The sequence below is a fragment of the Puma concolor genome, chromosome B3 (genome assembly GCF_028749965.1).
Source record: "Puma concolor isolate L17-30 chromosome B3, mPumCon1.1.hap2, whole genome shotgun sequence".
Classification (NCBI taxonomy): Eukaryota; Metazoa; Chordata; class Mammalia; order Carnivora; family Felidae; genus Puma; species Puma concolor.
The window spans coordinates 109,686,775-109,707,331 of NC_141672.1; the positions used below are offsets into that span (position 1 = coordinate 109,686,775).

Consider the following 20,557-nt stretch of genomic DNA (forward strand, 5'->3'; position numbering starts at 1 on the left):
TGCCTGGGATTCTCCATCTCCCTCTCTCTCTGCCCCTACCCTCCTCATGCTCTCCCCAAAAATAAAAAAAAATAAATGAAAAAAAATTATGTCATGTAACATCAACAACTGGCCAAAAAAAAAAAAGATAATACTTTAATATCTAAAGAATTAAATATTCCTGGTAATGAGTGAAATGTTCCTGATAAAGAATATTAGACTCTATCAATCCCATGTATAAATGGCTTTTATGCACAAAGTACATCCCATATTTACTTGGTTAGGCATTCTCTGAAAAAAAGCTTTTTGACAGCGTATATACTTTATAATAGAAAAGTATTCAGGGTGCCTGGCTGGCTCAGTAGGTTAGGTGTTCGACTTCAGCTCAGGTCATGATCTCACGGTTTGTGAGTTGGAGCCCTGCATTGCGCTCTCTGCTGTCAGCGCAGAGCCTGGTTGGGATCCTCTGTCCTGCTTTCTCTCTGCTCTTCCCCTGTACACTTGCGCACAGGCATTCTCTCTCTCTCGAGTGTAAACCTTAAAAGAAGTATTTTTTTGCTGTAATATATTATCATTTTATATTATTTTTATATTATCTATTTAATAGAACACCATCTTTTCTAATGGTTTAGGCACTTGAGGTTTTGACATACGTGACAAGACTAGAATTAATGTAAGGTTAGAGAATTTAATCAAACCACTTTAATATGAAACACGCTTAGTAAAAATGGAGAAGAACCTATTGCACATATACATATTTAAGTTGTAAAAGGTGTACTAGCTTTTGGTCTTTACTAACAGACTAACTTGTAGTTATTGTAAGTATGTCCTGTGAATGCAGTGTGTTCAGTGCATCAATTTCCTTTTCCCTGAATAGCATAAGTATGATTCAACTGAAAATAAGGGATATGAGCAAACAACTGAATTATAAAAAAACTATGAAAAGATAGCTCCAGTAGCTACAACTTAAATATTATTCCAATAAAAAGAGAGGAAAACTTATAAAACCCTTATATTCTAAAAGTATAAAGGTGATAAAATCATTTATAAATTAAAAGTTATTTAATTTTTTTTGAAGTACTAGTGTACTAATAGTATTACACAAGACTAGAAACAGAATTGGAATACTATACCTTGGTATACCAAGGTATAGTATTCCGATTCAATTTGTGATTTCACCTGTACTTATCTGGAAAATGGTAAATAAATTTTTGTTTTTTTTTTTAATGGTTATTTATTTTTGAGATAGAGAGTGCTAGCGGGGGAGGGACAGAAAGGAAGGGGGACAGAGGATCCTAAATGGGCTCTGCACTGACATCAGTGAGCCCACTGCAGGGCTTGAACTCACAAAAATGTGAGATCATGACCTGAGCCAAAGTCAGACACTCAAATGACTGAGCCACCCAGGCGCCCCTAAATTTTTCTGTTTCTAAGCTCCATTTCCCTTCTGCTAAATTTCTACATAAGATTATAATGTTTCTTAAATATTTAAAGATCTGAGGATTAAAGGTATAATTTCTTTACAGTACAAGCTCTCTAATACCCTAAATCTATTCCATTGGAGCATAGAACGGGTTGATTCAAAGATGGTATAATCCCAAAACAAAAACAATATAGCTCAAAAGAATTCTAATTCGCATTCAAAAAATATACAATTACATACATATAATACGAAGTTGTAAATTACTGAGTAGAGAATCACTAAAATGTACTTACTGAGAAATGGTGTTGGTGTCTAGGTCAACACAACTGACATCTGGTGGAGGGTCATAGAGATCAAAGTATCTTGAATCAATTCCTACTATGAATGGACATGGTGCACTCAAGACATCTGCTAAAGCCAGTGGGCAGAGAGGAACATATGGGCATGGCCAGTGGAAAGGGAAAATCATCTTGGATAAACAAAAGACAGGAGAATATTTACCTGTTTTGCATTGAAGCATAATTTATCAGCACACACAAAAAACTGTATTTAATATTCATACCTAAAGCCTAACACTTGATAACCAGTGAAATAATTACAACTAATATGAAGTGTCAGAAAATTAAAATTGTTTTCACAACATAAAAATTCATTACTCTCTGAATTTTAGTTAGGCTTTTAAAAAGTAGCTTTAAATTAGATGAATCAATTATGCTTAAAATGAAACTGACTGCCAATGACAAAACCTGTAATACTCACAGACACTAATGCTTCTGTCACACTAGTAAGCACGGAAGGGCGTAGGGAATGGATGAGAATCTTATGTTCTGTTACTGCAAACACAAGTAGTGTCACAGCATTTTCAGGGCCTAAATTTTGAAGTAGTGTTGAAAACTTGCCACCACTGTCAATCCAAACAAAAATATATAATTAAAAATATATATATTCAAATATCTCATTATCCAAAATAATGAAACAAGGTCATGATTGGGTTAGGATTATATTATATATTCAACTTTAGACGCGCTTGCTGTCCTTACGTGTGGAAAACATTAGAAATATACTATGAAAACAATGAAGTTTTCTGAGGTTTCAAAATCATCAGATTTTTCTACAGTGTATTCAATATGGAAAAATGAAAAGTCATTCTTTTTTGCAGAAAAAGATCTGCTGGGTAGATAATGTCCAAATAAAGGACTCAATCTATAGAGGGATGCTTTAGTTGAAAGCAAATTTTTTAATGAAATTTTTGTTAAATGGCTCACCTTTCATTGTTAATTGTCAGAAAAAATATGACTTACAGGCCCACCTCCCTTAAGGCAAGCACATACATTAAGATTTGGATTTACAAATAGATTATCTTTACTATTGTAATGAAAAGAGTAATATGAAATTGAGAGGTACGAAGTGATGGTATATACATACAAAGCAAATTTATACCACATTCTGTGTGGTAACAAAATACTGGACTAAGTAATTCAGTAAGCCAATCAGTATGTTGTCTATATAATTGGCTAAATAATTGGCTTCACCAAATTAACTTTTTTATTTTTTTTATTAAAAAACTTTTTAAATGTTTGTTTATTTTTGAGAGAGAAAGAGACAGAGTCAGAGTGAGGGAGGGCAGAGAGAAAGAGAGAGAGAGAGGGATTACTGTCAGCACAGAGCCCAATGCGGGACTCGAACTCACAAATCTAAGATCATGACCTGAGCTGAAGTCGACGCTTAACTGACTGAGCCACCCAGGCGCCACTTAACTTTTTTTTAAATAAAGCAAAACTAGTAACAATTCTCTTGGAGAAAGGAAAACACATCCACAAAAAACTTGTGCACGTTGGTAGCAGCATTATTCATTGTAGGCAAAAGTAGAAACAACCCAAATGTCCCTCAACTAATGAATGAATAAATAAAAAGTGATCTATCCATACAATGGAATATTTGTTGGAAACAGAAAGGAATAAAATATAACATGGATGAACTTCAGAAACATTATAATAAGTGAAAGAAGCCACACACAAAAGGCTACATATTATATAATTCCATTTATATGAAATCTCCAGAATAGGCAAATCCGTAGAGATAGAAAGTTGATCAGTGGTTGCCTTAGGCTGGAGAGGTGGGTTTGTCTGTGCACACACACACGTGTGTGTGTGTGTGTGTGTGTGTGTGTGTGTGTGTGTGTATTTGCATGAGTAGAAATGGCAGAAATTCTTTTTAGAGCGATGTAAATGTTGTTTATAGTGATCTCCATATATCTCTATTCACAGAGTGAATATAAGCATTGAATTGTACAATTTAACTGGGTGAATTGTACAGTATGTGAATTATATCAATAAAGCTGTTACCAAAATAAAAAAAAAAAAGGCCTCTTGGGTAATTTAGGATCTTTTTATACATAGTCACAGTCAGTATTTCTAGTTTATTTTTCACTCAAACAAAGGTTAAGAAAACACTGGTTGCTCTGGACTGAGACCTAGTGATGAAATAATCTGCAATTCTTACAAAATTAATGTCAAAGATGGCAGCTGGTCTCCCTCAGGTATGTGCTACAAAATAACTTAATTATATTGTAATGATTTCTCTGCTAGAAAACTACACTGCTAATTAAATTTCAAGAACTGATACTTTAGAAAAAATTTATTTCATAATTTCTTGGAACTTTTAAGGGATGAAATACATTATTTTATTCCATGGTTAGTATTTATGAGTACCATTTTATTAGGGGGTTAAATTTAAAATTAATTACGTTTGAATGTTCTTCAGAGGGTATTTAAAGTTAAAAACCATTGTTTCCATAATCTATATACACATATACTTATTTATGCAATAATAAGTACTTGATAATAAATGGATACACAAAATACCAAACTATTGTAAAGGTTTTTCTTTTTTCTTTAAGTAAAAGGAATTTAGATAACAAACAATTAAATAAGAAGTCTTTCCATCAACATTTGCAATTTTTCCTAGGAAAGAGAAAATATTTGAATGTCACTTTAGCTCGCACTAGATTTAGAGAAACATAAATAGAAAGGAAATTCTACTTGCCTTAGTGGAAGAGGTGAAGAAACAGGTTGACTGAGAATCAGATTATCATGTGGTGATAACTGGAAGAAGATTTACAATAAAGTGCTTGAAATATAAAGATGAGCTTTAAAACACCACTTTCTGGTAAAAAAAACTTTTTTGGCTAATGCTGACATCCATCAAGTTTCAACATAACCATTAACCTGTATAGGAACTGTTTATATCACTTAATAAGATCTTGAAAAGTACATCCTAACCACTGACCTAACTACTAACTTCCCCTACTCTGAATTCTCTTTTCTCCTGTTCCTCAATGTTCCCCTAATGTCATTTTAACAAAATTTTATTGGGAGACTAAATTATTCATTTAGTACCACAGAGTCAGGGCTAGTAAACCTATATGGTCTCCAGGGCAAATCCACAGGCCATCTGTGTTTATAAATAAAGTTTTATTGGAACACTAGCCATGATCAATTGTTTAGGAATTATCTATAGCTGCTTTTGTGCAATAACAGAGACAGGATGGCCTATAAAGACTAAAATATGTACTGTTTGGTCCTCAAAAGAAAAATTTACCAACATATATATGTGTGTGTGTATATCCTGGCACTAAATATCAAGAAGAGAGGGAGGATATGTGGATATACAGACTGATTATAAAGATTACAAAAATGACTTTTTTTCTAGACATTTTATCTGTATCAATATAATAATGCAATTATTTTTATCTACATTTTCAAATTTATGCACATTTCCACAAATTTGTAAATACCTATTTGCCAAATACTTCTAATTTTGAATGACACCGCACTCCCATTAAGGGTTGTGATAAATACAGTAAGGCACATATAGTGATAACACATAAAAATATTTTCTTTATATAAATCACTTTGTAAATGGTGACTAAATAAGCAGATATCTTACAAATCAAGACCATAAACAAGAAATGTAAACAAAAGAGAAAAGATAGTCAATTGGGAAAAGAGGGAAAAAAACTATTCATTTTGAACTTCCCCATCACAAAGATATAAACACTTCTCCCTGCATAATATATGAAAGCACACCACTTTTTCTTCTATCTATTCTAAAAAAAAAAGAAAAAAATCTGTACACACAGACACACACACACACACACACACACACACACACACACACACACACCCCTTTGGGAATAAATGCCAAAGACAAAAACTTTCAGTTACCTATAACAAATTTAGGGAAAGAAGTCCCTTTTGGTGTGTTCAAAATGTCTACTGTTGTCTACTTTAACTCTTCAACCTTTTACCTAAGGGGAAACATTAGATGTCTGTCTGGGAGACAATTAATAAAACAATAAGGGCCCAAATTCCAACATGAACTACCATCTGGTTCTCATTTGATCTTTTCCTCCATTTAAAATTGTTATTCTTATGGTACATTTTGACAGGGCTAATAATCATTTAACAAGGCACTTACATCAAGAAAATCTTACCTGAACTAAAATCCGCGGCCTCTGAGGAGATGGAAAAGGAACTTTATGCATAAAATGAGAAATATGCCTTAAAAACAAACAGACAAAAACCCAATTGATTCCAAAGTGAACACCATATACTATAAAGGTCAGCATGTCACCACAAGTCCAAGTTGAGTCAAATGCTCTGTGTACTTATAATTTCGAAATCCCTGGTGCTAAAAAAACAAGTGAACAAACTCCAAAAATCATTTGTCCCATTAAAGTTGCTTCTACCTAACTCCAGTGGCTTTTCATATGAATAGTTCCTCAGGTTCAACAATGTTTGTGTTATCAACATCTCAAAAGCCAGTTTAACTTTTACCTCTTCCTCAGTAGATAATATACAACATATTATGTGGACAGCGATCAAAGAACTTAATGATTGTTTTGTTGTTGTCACAGAATGCCATTTTTCCTTGAAATAACAATTGATAAAGTTATCCAATGTTAGGTATTCAGCAAATTTTTTCTACAAAAAAATGAATAAGGTGAGCCTATTGCTTCAAGAAAAATAACTCATAAGAGCTCCTGGCTGGCTCAGACAGTGAAGCGTTATGACTCTGAATCTTGGGGTTGTGAATTCAAGACTCACATTTGGTGCAGAGATTGCTTAAAAATGAAATCTTTAGGGAAGCCTAGGTGGCTCAGTCAGTTAAGCATGTGACTTCAGCTTAGGTCATGATCTCACGGTTTGTGAGCTTGAGCCCTGCATCGGGCTCTGTGCTGACAGCTCAGAGCCTGGAGCCTGCTTCAGATTCTGTGTCTCCCTCTCTCTCTGTCCCTCCCTTGCTTTCACTCTGTCTCTCTAAGAAATAAAATGAAAACATTAAAAAAATTTTTTAAAAATGAAATCTTTAAAAAAAAGAAAAAGAACTCATAGTATTATTGCCAGTAATTCAATTCAATTCTAATTCAATAAATAAAATTTTAAGTGAAAATCTAATTTTGCCACCATGTACTTGATAACTTCTTGATACTGAAAACATTTTTCTGATGAAATAGGTGGTTCTATTAACAAATGAAATTTATCTATGTTAAACGCCATGAACTGGTATTTCCAAATGACCAACGTATGATGCTACAAAACCATGCATGTGTAAAAGTTCCACTTAGAGTGAGAAAAATCAATAGATTTTAATGTATCAGAAAAAGTCCATTACTAAAGCTTTAGAGTACACACTGTGAATAACCTATAACAAACTTCACTTGTCAAATTTGGGGCAGTGTCAAAGCAGAAATTCCACACAATTTTCTGAAAAGGCTATTCGAATACTCTCCCTTTTCCTACCTACATACCTGTGTGAGGCCAGGTTTTTTTCATATACTTTTACCCAAACAGCATATTGCAACAGATTGAATGCAGAGGCATCCATGAGAACCTAGCTGTGTTCAATTAAGCCAGACATTAGAGATTTGCAAAAATGTAAAAAATGACTTTTCTCACTAATTTTTTTTAAAAGAGTTATTTAAAAAAAATACTTGTTAACATGTAATTATTTTAAAATGTAAATATTTTCTCTATTTTAATTTCTATTGTAGCAATTATTGGCAGATATAACACATAAAAAAAGTTCTTCAGGGGTCCTCATTTTTTAAGAGTATAAAAGGGTCCTGACACCCAAAAAAAATTTGCTAACTGCTAGAGCAAAATACTGAGATGAGAGTGAAAAAGAGTAATATTGTACACTGGATGTTCTTATGATAATTCTATCACTTCCCAACAATCACTGAACAACTTCTTAACAATACAAAAGAGGTGGGGCACATGGTTGGCTCAGTCAGTTAAGCGTCTGACTTCAGTTCAGGTCATGATCTCACGGTTTGTGAATTTGAGCCCTGCATAGGGCTCTCTGCTGTCAGGGCAGAGCCTGCTTCAGATCCTTAGTCTCCATCTCTCTGCCCCTCTCCTGCTCTCTCTCTCTCTCCCTCCCTCTCAAAAATAAACATTAAAAAAAAAAAATACAAAAGAGTTTAAGTGACAGATGGTATAGAATAAATAACCAAATAGGCATGAAGATATTTGGATCTCATTTGCAACAGACCTTATTGCATAAAACATTATTCACTTTTAGTGATTTTAAGGTAAATCACTGAATTTTTACAAAGAATAAAGAATGCATTTATCTAATTTTTTCTTTAAATTCATGATGTCTAAAAGTAGTAGGGAATATTTTTAAAAGTTCATGATAAATCCAAATTATTTGGAAAATAAGAATTCCAAAACCAGCAAAAACAAACAAAACAAAACAAAACAAAACAAAACAAAACAAAACAAACCAGTTAGGATCTCCAAACTTCACAAGAGCATCAAAAAATGAAATATTCATTTCATTCTGTTAGAGATATATTTAAAATAATGTGGCTGTAAAAGTATAATAGAGAAATATTACCTAATTGAAATAACCAAATTCTTTTTTTCAAATAACTCTTGAGAAATCTAGTTTCTATATAAAATTTACTGAATTACCAGTTCAAATATACCACACATAATGGAATTATCTGCTAAATTTTGAACCAAGAAGGATTCTGACTTACTTCTCAATTGGAAGGACATGAGGTCCAGAGATAGAATAACGATACAGAAAAGTCAGAAACTTCCTGAATGCGTCAAAAAAAGGCCAGTGAGAAAGAAGACAGATGCATTTATTAGTGTGAATTGTTTTGGAACTATCAGATTTCCCATCTGCTGATGATGCTAAACCCAAGAGAAGTCTCTGTTTTTCTGTGAGATTTTCCTCAGAGTATGGTTCATAAAACTGAATAGCAGCACCATAGACCTGGAAAACAAGAAATATATTTAATAAATACACCTCATATCATTTATCCAAATCATATCATTAAATATTTAATGGAGGAGCCATTACGAGCTAGGCCATTAAAAGCCTTTTAGATGCCCATGAGCCAGGCAAGGTGCCAGGTAGCAGGAACACAGTGGTGAACAAACATCTCTCTTGGTTTCTCGGAGTATGTTTAAAAAAATAAAAAATAAAAAAACAGAAAACACTACACAGTGCTACTCTCACATCTCATTATTGAAAAAAAGATGTTTCAATTAAATCGAGTTTGTTTTCTGAAGAGTGAAAGCAATTGAATCAATATTCTCTATAACAAAATGACTGAAAATTATTATTTAGTAGACAATGGGACAGAATTTTAGACAAGGAAATATATATTCCAACTTCAGGCAATTCACTAAATTTCTCTGTACCTCAATTTCCCAATCTATAAAATGAGGATGTTAGACTAAATGATTTCCAAGGTCTTTTCCAACTATCATAGTCTATGATTCTGAATAGCTTTGCATATATAATAATGTCTTTTGTATTACTCTCAAAGCATCTGGTTGACACAAAATGAAGCAATGAAAGATCATCATTTGATGATGAAAAAAAAAAATCTTTTACCATATTCACAAAAAAGCACTGGGGTGTATGGGACAGAATGAAATTTCTCTTTTCCTTTATCTCTGAATATAGTTATTTTAACCAAGTGGAAGAGGTATGTGTAATAGATTCAATTTAACCAGTTTTTTTTTTTCCTACTGTTCCTTACATTATATAAAACTTAAGACCTGAAAATGTACAAGAGGGGCACTTGGGTGGCTCAGTCGGTTAAGCGTACGACTCTTGGTTTTGGCTCAGGTCACGATCTCTCAGTTTTCTGAGTCTGAGCCCTGCATCAGGCTCTGTGCTGGCAGTATGGAGCCTGCTTGGGATTTTCTCTCTCTCTCTCTCTCTCTCTCTGCCCCTTCCCTACCCATGCTGTCTCTGTCTCTCTCAAAATAAATAAACTTAAAAAAAAAAAAAAAAGAAAATGTACAAGAAATTTGTCGACAGTTGTTAAAACACACAGTACCTTTTCAGCTGAGGCTCCAGTTAACACAAATGTAGAAAAAACAGGGAGAGGGTATTTGCTATTTGGTGGCCAACATTCAATAGTTGCACCCATTGGTAAACAAAATAGGGGAACAGATTCTGGGAGTGAGAAAGACTCATAATCTTCTTGAGGATATCTACAAATTAGACCTATAAAAACAATAATAAATATTAGGTCATCATCTCTTGAATTCAGGTACTCAAAATCTGAATGATGCTAAAATGTTTTATAACTACTTAACATTATATTACATACATATTCATCAAATAGCTCTGAATGCTTCAGTAGAATACATCCAGATTTTTATCTTCAAACATTATAACTATTCATAATAACTAATTAATATTTATCAAGCTTCATCCATGAAGGCTAAGTAAGACAAACAAGAAAAGATCATGCTAAAGAAACATACACAGGTACAAACACAATCCTAAAACTTTAGTTTGTGGTCATACTACCTTGAAGCAAGTGAAAAACTCGTTTTTTGAAATTTTCAACACGGTTACCCATCTTCTTTTAAAATCAATCTTCCATTGAGTATCCAATAAATTTAAGGATGAGACAAAACAGAAAAAAAAAACCCCATGGGTTGTGGTGCCAGTCCTGACACTAATACATTATAAGATTTCTTTTTCCTTAAATTTTACTAGCCTTCATAATACATGTATATATTAAGTATTCCATGAAAAATTATACTTACCAGCTTTGTAAGATATAGTGTTAGTCTTTGCCACTGATTTTTTATAACATAAGTACACTGCTGATCCCCACTGAATCAAAAAAAAAAAAAAAAAAGGAAATATCATTTAACTTTAAAAGGTAGTAACTTAATAAAATGGACTCTTTGATATCTCCAGTACATATTATCTAAGATGTAGTAACAGATTCCTGTTAGGTATTTTCAGTTGGTTATTTTGTCATCATTTTATCAGAGTTTTTGCCCACTTTTCCTTCAGAAGTAATATTTCATGTTTTTTTCCCCACTGTAACAGCAATAATATGAGGAAAATTTGACTGTTTAAAATAATTAAGTCATGACAATTTAGATTTTATTCCAACTCCAAACTTTGGGCAGAACTGATTAAGAAATATCTAGGGGCGCCTTAGTCGGTTGAGTGTCCGACTTCGGCTCAGGTCATGATCTCACAGTCTGTGAGTTCGAGCCCCGCGTCGGGCTCTGTGCTGACAGCTCAGCACAGATTCTATGTCTCCCTCTCTCTCTGACCCTCCCCCGTTCATGCTCTGTTTCTGTCTCAAAAATAAATAAACATTAAAAAAAAAAAAAAAGAAATATCTACCCATGGGTATACCTTCCTTTAGATTCCACAGCCTCTTTCTATGGCTCTTTATACCAAAACTTAAGAGTTATAATTTCCTATATCTGTTTCCGTGTTTCCCATTCTCTCCTGAATCCATTCCCAATCAGGTTTTAATCGCACCATTCCTTAAAAGAACAATTTAACAACTTTAATGATGCCAAATTTAACAGTTGATTCCTATACTACATCTTCTCCAACCTCTCAGCAGATCTGGACAGCACTAATGACTCCCAAAACATGTTCTCCTCTTTTGAGGCATCACATTCTCCTGGTGCCTTCCCACCAAACCTCTGGCTACTCCTCAGTCTCCTCCTCCCTTTTTCCCTGATCATTAAATGTGATCTCTTCTTTCCTTTTCTTTCTGTGAATGATCTCATACATTTAGTCCCATCGTTTTGTAGAATAGCTACTCCCAAAGGAGTCTCAAATTTCTAGTCCCAGATGCAACAGAGATGGGGAAGACTGTGGATAAAGCAGACTTGGGGGTTGGGGGTGAAGAAAAGGAGTTCAGTTTTAGACATAAGTTTGAAACATCTATTAGACATCCAAGTGAAGTATCAAATAGAGCTCAAGTGAGGTCTGAAAAGAAGATGTGACTTGGGAGAGTTGCTACTTGACATTAGATGATGACAGATACATGCACACAGACACTCCCTTACCTCCTCTGGGCTCAACTCCAAACAACACTTCATCAGAGAGCCCTTCCTTCATCACCTTATATGCAATAACAATCTTCCCTCTACCTTCTCCCGTCTTCCCTATCATCCCATCTTGCTTTCTTCTTCCTCCACAGCACTTACTACCACTCGGCATATTGTATATTGTCTTACTTATCAGTGCAAAGCCCAAAACGGGGCTCAATCCTATGACCCTGGGATTATGATCTGAGTCAAAATCGAGTTGAGCCGAATGAGGTTTAAACCTACTGAGCCACCCAGGGACCCCAGGATTTTATTTTTAAGTAATCTCTACACCCAACTTGGGGTTCAAACTCACCACCCTTAGATCAAGAGTCACATGCTCTACTGACTGAGCCAGCCAGGCACTCTATAAGTTAAACATTTAAAGCATTTCCAGAACAATGGTTCCTCTTTCTTTTTGCTGAACCTTGTGTGTGAAAAACTTCAGAAAACCCTTTTAGTTTTGATATCTGTGGTTCTTTTCCTCCAGAGTCCCATAACTTTTACTGTTATATCCAAGTCCTTGTTTTTTATTTTTGAATATTCCTTTTGTTTTCTGCCATATTCAAGTGGTCATATAGTTCCCTTCTTATCATCACAAAGGTTATCATTGAGGGTTTTTTGTTATCTTGAAAAACTGGTTTATTGGGAATTGGAGTTGGGACTTATCAATAGAAAGTCTTATTTATACATTTGTACACATCTCAGAAACTAAAAGCCTAGTTCGCCTACATTCATAATATCCACTTGACTTTTATACATCCATTCTTTTGACGCAAAAATACCAAACCATTTATAAAAACAAAATGCCAGCACGGTAATGAGGATAATTTAATGTCGTGAGCACAATTTAACATACTGGTCTGCTGGAGACATATGAAAAATATTTAGGAAAGCAAGAAAAATTTTTAGATGAAGAGTCAACATATTGCATCATTGTTCATAATAGATCCTCCCCGCAAAAGGGAAACAATCCAAGTGTCTATCAGTAGGTGAATAATTAAAATAAACTGTGGTTCATTTATTAATGAAATACTTTCCACTGGTTCAGATGAAGAAATAAAATCTGTATCAACTTTACTAATTTTCAAAAACATATTAATGAGTTAAAAAAAGCAAATCACAGAAGAATATATTCAGTATATCACCATTTATGTGAAATTTAAAAGTACACAAAGTAATAATATTTATTTATAGATGTATAGTAGAAAGTTTTTAAATACATGTGAATGAAATGCACTAGCTTCAGGCTAGTTGTTAACTCTGGAGGACAGAAAAGGATGGAAGATGAGGCTTTGGCTAAACCTGTAAATTTTTTTTTTTTTTACAAATTAAAACATTTGAAGCAAATATGTTAAATTGTTTACATTTGTTAAATATAGGGGATGAGCACAGGGTGTTATAGTAGTCTCTGTTTAAAATTCCTTTTTAATGGCTATTTATTTTTGAAAGAGAGATAGAGCACGTCAGGTGGTGGGGGGTGCAGTGGGCAGAGAATCCCAAGCAGGCTCTGTGCTAACAGCAGCAAGCCCGACGCAGGGCTCGAACTCATAAACCGTAAGATCATGACCTGGGCTGAAGTCAGACACTAAACTGACTGAGGCACCCAGGCACCCTATTATAGTAGTCTCTTAATTACTAGAAACATATCTTAAAGTTGGGGCACCTGGGTGGCTCAGGTGGTTGGGTGACTGACTCTTGATTTCAGCTCAGGTCATGATCTCACAGTTTGTGAGACTGAGCATGGCATCAGGCTCTGTGCTGACAGCATGGAACCTGCTTAGCCTCCCTCTGCCCCTCCCCTCTGCTTGTACTTGCTCTCTCTATATAAAAAAATAAAGATACTAATAATAAAATCAAATAAATGTTTAACTTATAAATTCAGTACCCATTTGTGGTACACACTTTCAGATGTCTTTTTTTTTTTTTTTTTTTTTTTTTAGGAAATAGGTACATGATTTAATTACTTGCTTAGTTACTAACTCTACTTTTCTAAACAATCCTGATAAATCTTTTTTTTTTAATGAACATTCTTTTTTTTTTTTAACGTTTATTTATTTTTGAGAGAGTGAGCAGGGGAGGAGCAGAGAGAGAGGAGGACACAGGATTTGAAACAGGCTCTGTGCTGACAGCCTGATATGGGGCTTGAACTCACGAACTATGAGATCATGATCCGAGCTGAAGTTGGACGCTCAACTGACTGAACCATCCAGGCTCCCCTCAAATATGAACATTCTTAAATGGTTGTAAAACAAAAGCCATTTGGATATAATATTTAAAAAAATACTCTCGATGAGTCAAAAACTGAGGAGATGGTCACAAATTTGCCAGAAATTAGCTGTGTGAATCAAAGCATCCAGACTAGCAGTTTTCAACCACACGAGCACTTTTTAAGATCTTTTCTGGCTCTAAAATATGCTTCCATTGTAAGTCAGTCAAAGTCTAAATCATTTAAGTCTTACAGTCCAAAACTTGAAAACAAATAGTTCTTGAAAAGTCTTTCCACAAGCTTAATGGGAGGGTGGGGAAGATTCTTTTTGAGGCCAAAGCTATAAGCCTGGTACAAAATATCAGGTAGGAATTTGAGGAAAGATTCACCACACATCTCATGTCCATTACCTTGGTCTTTTGTTTTTTTCCCTGGTTTAGAAACCTGATAGATGACTTTCGTTCAAGCTACCTAACCTTCAAAAACAAGAGTCAGCTACATAACTATTGCTGGGTATTATCAACACATCAATAATTTAATCCCTACCACTTCCTAATTCTTTACATATACATTAGACAGATATGAACATAAGTCTTCTATATTGGATGTTTATTTAAAATTTTCTGAGTTAGAAGTCACTGTACATCTGCTTCAAAGAACAAAATTTGCTTTTACCACCTTATAGTCGATGGAAACAAAGGTTGGTAACAAAAATAAATCACAACCCACTACTTAAAAAAAGACATCAACTGCTAAGATCAGGCAAGTTTTCCTATACTCAGGACTGATATGTGTATGGATAAGAAAATAAACATTTAAGGGATTTTATTCCGGTAATATTTCTTAAAAATTTTAGGAGGAGCTTAAGCACTGGGCAAAAATAAAATTTAAAAGGCTCTTCCTTGGGGTGCCTGGGTGGTTCAGTCGATTAAGCGTCTGATTCTTGATTTCAGCTCAGGTCATGATCTTGGCTCAGGTCATGATCTCATGATTCATGAGATGGAGCTCTGTGTCAGGCTCTGTGCTGAGGGTGCAGAGCCTGCTTGGGATTCTCTTGCTCTCTCTGCCTGCCTCTCTCCCTCTCTCTCTCAAAATAAACATTTAAAAAATTAAATTAAATTTAAAAAGCTCTTCCTTGCTGAATGTCAATTGTATCTCAATTGAAAAAATGAAACGAAAAGCTTTTCCCCAGACATTAAGTATACATAAAAGGGACTGATGAAGCAGAGTTAACCAAATTTATAGCTAATATTTATATAGCACTCTCTGTGTACCAGACAGTATCCTAAATTAGTTAAAAATATTAATTCATTCAATCTTCACAAAAATAAAGTACAACTTTATCCCTATATCGTGAACGAGGAAACTGAGGCACAAAGAATCAAGGAACCTGTCTAATCACATATCTGGATTTCAAATCCACTAGCTTAGGTGGAGTCCATTTCTGTTCACACTGTGTTACATTCCTCTTCCTTCTTTTAGTAGAGAATAAATGCTGACAACATTGGGACCAATGTTTCAGGATAAGAAAACAGAAAATTCCTATCTCCGGGTTCAGTTTCAATGCAGTAAGTATACCTTGAGCACCCTGATTAACTAATAAAACCTAGAAACGGTTCTGATGACATTATCAATTTACTTTGTGTCAAAACCCAACAAATCCACAAAATAAATGGAAAATTCACCAATGGGAAAATGGCAAGTTACCTGTGAGCCTGCATAATCTTGCTAAAATTCCAAACCAAATCTGAAATGATATTAAGCAGGACATTGTATCATAAAAGCTTAAAAACCCTTCTTACGGGGTGCCTGGGTGGCTCAGTCAATTGAGCATCAGACTTTGGCTCAGGTCATGATCTCACATTTCATGGGTTCGAGCCCTGTGCTGACATGGAACCTGCCTGGCATTTTCTCTCTCTCCCTCTTTCTCTGCCCTTTCCCTGCTCATGCTTTCTCTCTCTCCCTCAAAACAAATAAATAAGCTTTAAAAATTAAAAAAAAAACAAAAAAACAAACTCTTCTTGACATCACTATCAATACCACATAAGGCTTGTAAAACTGTTTGCTACCATGATCTTTTTTTTCCATCATAATCTCTCCAACTATCACATGTTATCACCAAATCAAAATAATATGGAAGGATGGCACAAAAGGATAGGGCATTTTGTGTGTGAATGGCTGTTGACAAAAAAAAAATGGTCATCTAATTAGGGGTAACACTGCTGCAGATTATTCTTTTTCGATACAATTTGGATCATGTCAATATCTATTTTTTGAATTACCTATTTAAAAATTTTAAACAAATACTGATACTACTTAAAGTTGCAAGTTTTTCTTAAAGAAAATTTTCTTACAGAATTGAAAGATACAGATAATACACATTTAGTGCTTTCACACATCCCATGTGTACTGGGACACAGTTGTAAATTCATTTAATCATCACAATAACTTAGATGCTATTATCATCCTCACTTTACCATTGTGAAATCGATGCATAGAGAGACAAAGTTACTTGCCCAAAGTCACAGAGCCAGTGTCAGAATTAGGATTCATAGCCAGACACTCTGGCTCCAGTCTGTGCTCTGAACCACTTGGCTATATTGACCTTAACCACTACAACACCAATCTATTTTACTGTCTTACTGAGGGAGTTAAAAATATTTTTCAGGGTCTCAAAATCTGTACTATATCCAGTCACATATCAATACACCCCGGTTCTTCCTCTTCTAGCTTTATCTAAACCTTCAGTGTTTCTCATGTTGCTAGCTTAACAGAAAAGTGAATAATAATTAAAAAAAATCAACTTCCCATAATAAAAACTTAATAAGTATGTACACAATCTTAAATATTGGAGGACCTGAGTGGCTCAGTAGGTTAAGTGTCTGACTCTTGATTTTGGCTCAGGTCATGATCTCACTGTTCATGAGACTGAGTCCCACGTTGGGCTCTATGCTGACACTGAGGAGACTGCTTGGGATTCTCTCTTTTCTTTTCTCCCTCTCTCTCTCTATCCCTACCCGGCTCACACACACTCACTCTCTCTCACTCAAAATAAATAAATAAACATTTAAAAAATATCTTAAATCTCAGCAAAGTATTCATTTACATAGTTATAACAGGACAATGTACATATCTGTTTTGGGATAATTAAGAAATTAAGTTTGAAAATTTGTGATTAAAAATCCAACTATTTACAAAGTTATATTTAAAAAACCCAACTTTAATATTTTGTTGGTAGGATTATAATTGGTTAAGCCTTTCTGGATAAAAATCTTAAAAGTAAAGCTTTGATCTACAAATTTCAGGACATATCATAAGGGAATAATTTAGCAATGCCGTATAGTGTTTAAGAGTTTGGTTCTAGAGTTCTATAGTTTGGGTCCAAATCTTGGTTCACCTGCTTACTGAAGGTATGAATGACCTTGGGCAAACAACCTTTTTAACTCTCAAATTTCCTTCTCTGTAAAATGTGGGTGGGAAACACTACCCAGGGGGTTGTGAATTAACTGAATTAATGGATATGAAATACTCAGAATAGTGAATAGCACATAAGAGCTCAATAAATGTAAATTATTCTATGGAAAATTTAGTTGTGATTATGTTCATAACAGCTTTGCTTATAATATAAATAAATTGAATCTAAATGTCTTACAATAGAAGATGGAATAAATACATTGTCGCAAAATCCATTTAATGCAGTAATATTATGCCATTCAATGCAGTTATATATTAAAATATGCTCAACCTCCACAATAACGAAAGGAATGCAAATTAAAATTAGAATGATTTCTTGCTTTATTAGTCAATAATTAAAAAGCGACTGGTAACAACCATTTTTTTAAAGTAGGCTCCATGTCTAACATGGGGCTTGAACTCATGACCCTGAGACCAAGAGTCACATGTTCTAACTGAGCCAGCCAAGCACCCCAAGGGAAAGGGAATTCTTTTTTTTTTTTTTTTTTTATGTTTGTTTATTTTTGTGAGAGAAAGAGACAGAGTGTGAGTGGGGGGAGGGGAGAGAGAGACACACACACAGAATCTGAAGCAGGCTCCAGGCTCTGAGCTGTCAGCACAGAGCCCAATGCGGGGCTCAAACCCATGAACCGTGAGATCATGACCTGAGCCAAAGTCAGACGCTTAACTGACTAAGCCACCCAGGTACCTCAGGAAAGGGAATTCTTATTGAAAGTGCCACAACCCTTTCAGAGCAATGTGTCAACACTTTTCAAAATGTACAGCATACCCAGGGACCCATCAATTCCACTTATAATTATTTATTCTTCCAGAGACACTCCAATAAATACACAAAGAAAAAGGTACAGGCTTGATCAAAGCAGCATCACTAATAATGGGAAGAACTGGAAATAACTTGTAATCATTACTCTTTATTCTTATTTTCTGGAATAGTATATAATTATTATAAGAATTAAATAGAGAGTTCTATTAACTCATGAAGGTGGATAGTGGAAAAAAGCTTCTATCAGAATATACAGAAAGTTCCAATTTTTGAAAAATAAAGGATGAATTCATTCACATTATGTGTATTGCACACATATCTGAAAGGACAAAAGGCCTGAAAGGACACAAGCCAAATCAGTAATTGGTAATCCTGGAAAGGGATTACAAAAGATGAAAGTAAGAACAAGAACTTTCACTTCATAGGCCTACAATTTGCTCCCCCTCTCAATGTTTTGGGGGGCAGCACACATTTCTTTTTAAAATTTAAAACAGCAATAAAAGAACAAAGACAATTACAGATCATGCATAGCCTTAAGGCTACTGAAAGGACTTTGACTACGAGTGAGATGGGAAGCCATTAAGGGTTGTAAGCAGAGGAGTGAATAGGATCCAATTTATGTTTTACAAGGATCACTCTTGCTGCTACATGATGAATAGGCTGTAGGAAGAAGTAGAAGCCTTGATCAGTTAGACCAGGGATCTGGCACACAATGGCCTGCATTTGACCCAAGGCCTGTTTTTGTACACCTAAGACTAGTTTTTAATTTTTAGGGGTTTAAAAAAAAGAATATGTGACAGAGACTGTATATGACCCACAAAACTTATTATTTAGCCCTTTATATGAAAATTTGCCTGTCTCCTAAATTAGAATACTATTGCAACCATCCTGTTAAAAGGGTATTATGGCTTGGACCAGAGTTGTAGCAATGGAGAGGCTGAGTATGTTCCGAAATTGGAGTCAACAGAATTTACAGAAGAATTGGATGAAAAGTAGAAGAGAAAGGTTAAGGATTACTTCAAGGTTTTTAGCCTGAGTAACTAGAAGAGTACAATTTTCACTGCATCATATAGAGAATAGGCCAAAGGGAAGGAGTTAGCAAAGGCAGAAGTGGAATGATGGGTAAGGTAGGAGGAAAGAGCTACAGAGTACTCAGGAAGAGAATCCATCTTATCTTCCTGCCACTGTTTCAAGAAAGAAGTGATCAGCTATGTCAAAACCTACTGAAAAATTACAAATTAAAACCACTGAATTCAACAGCAAGAGCAATATTGGTGGAATGGTAGAGACAAAAGCCTAAGCTAGAGAGTCAAAGTGAGGAAGGGGACAGAATATAGTCACGTCTTTTGAGATGTTTTACTGTAAAGGAGAACAATGAAATGAGGCAATAGACAGAGGCAAACATACGAATCAAGAAGTTTTGTAAAGATGGGAAATATTGCAGTAGGCTTTGCATGCTGGAGTAAATAATGCAATAGAGAAAGACCAATGATTCCTAAAAAGTAGAAACATTGCTGAAGCCATGTCTTCAAATACGTAAGTATGTGGGATCTGGCACACAAGTGAAGGGGTTAACCTTGGCTAGTGTATTACTTTTCCAGTAAGGGGAAAAATATTCTTTAAATTGGAAGAAAAAAAAAAAGCAAATTGCTTTTTGCACAGTTCCTTTTGAAAGTACAACTATTTTCCCAAAAAGGAAAGATCCACTATCTTTAAAAACGTATTTTTTAATTCAGTTATTATGCTCCGCTGTTTTTCAAAGATTTTAAATCATGTTCTTTTCATCAGTGGCTAATTTTACCAGTACAAAACAAGTCACTTACCATACTGTTATTGAGATTCTTGTCGACTTTGCAAAACGTGTGTGGTGGGCTTTCTCCTTTACTGGGTACGATAATACATATGTCTGTGACAGCCAACGTATTCTGAGTCATGTTTTCAGAGGCTCTTCGGTAAGTGATATAAATTTTTTGTGATGAGGTACTGCCACTAATATTTGCAGGGCGTCCATACGGAGTACTCTGAATAATTTCACACCCTTGTTTCAATCTTTCTTTCCAGTCGTATAAAACCCTAAACAAAAATACATAAATAACTACACAAATGCAAAACATCTTCAAATAGGATAGGTAATATTTTCAGGTATCATCAACTGATCCTTAAACGTAGCAGATATTCCAATCTTACAGCAAGTCTGAATTGAACCATCCCATGTAAAACTAAAGGGTAACGTTTTCCCTGCCCAAAATTAAAATAATGTAAGGAAAAGTCAGATTACCTCTTAGGTTTGTTGGCATAAACCACAGAAAGGCAAGGAT

The 20,557-nt window shown here is 34.7% G+C and overlaps 1 protein-coding gene across 6 annotated transcripts in view; it reads right to left on the reverse strand.

The window, feature by feature from the left end:
• DENND4A (DENN domain containing 4A) overlaps positions 1-20,557 on the reverse strand; it is a 133,931-nt gene that overhangs the window by 69,261 nt on the left and 44,113 nt on the right. For all 6 annotated transcript variants that reach the window (XM_025919844.2, XM_086710979.1, XM_086710980.1 and 3 more), the window contains exons 4-11: positions 20,063-20,312; positions 10,495-10,564; positions 9,774-9,943; positions 8,454-8,695; positions 5,898-5,964; positions 4,448-4,506; positions 2,162-2,306; positions 1,696-1,871 (exon numbers count right to left, since the gene is read on the reverse strand). In XM_025919844.2, coding sequence (XP_025775629.1) covers positions 1,696-1,871; positions 2,162-2,306; positions 4,448-4,506; positions 5,898-5,964; positions 8,454-8,695; positions 9,774-9,943; positions 10,495-10,564; positions 20,063-20,312 — 1,179 coding nt within the window. The remainder of the gene's footprint in view (positions 1-1,695; positions 1,872-2,161; positions 2,307-4,447; positions 4,507-5,897; positions 5,965-8,453; positions 8,696-9,773; positions 9,944-10,494; positions 10,565-20,062; positions 20,313-20,557) is intronic.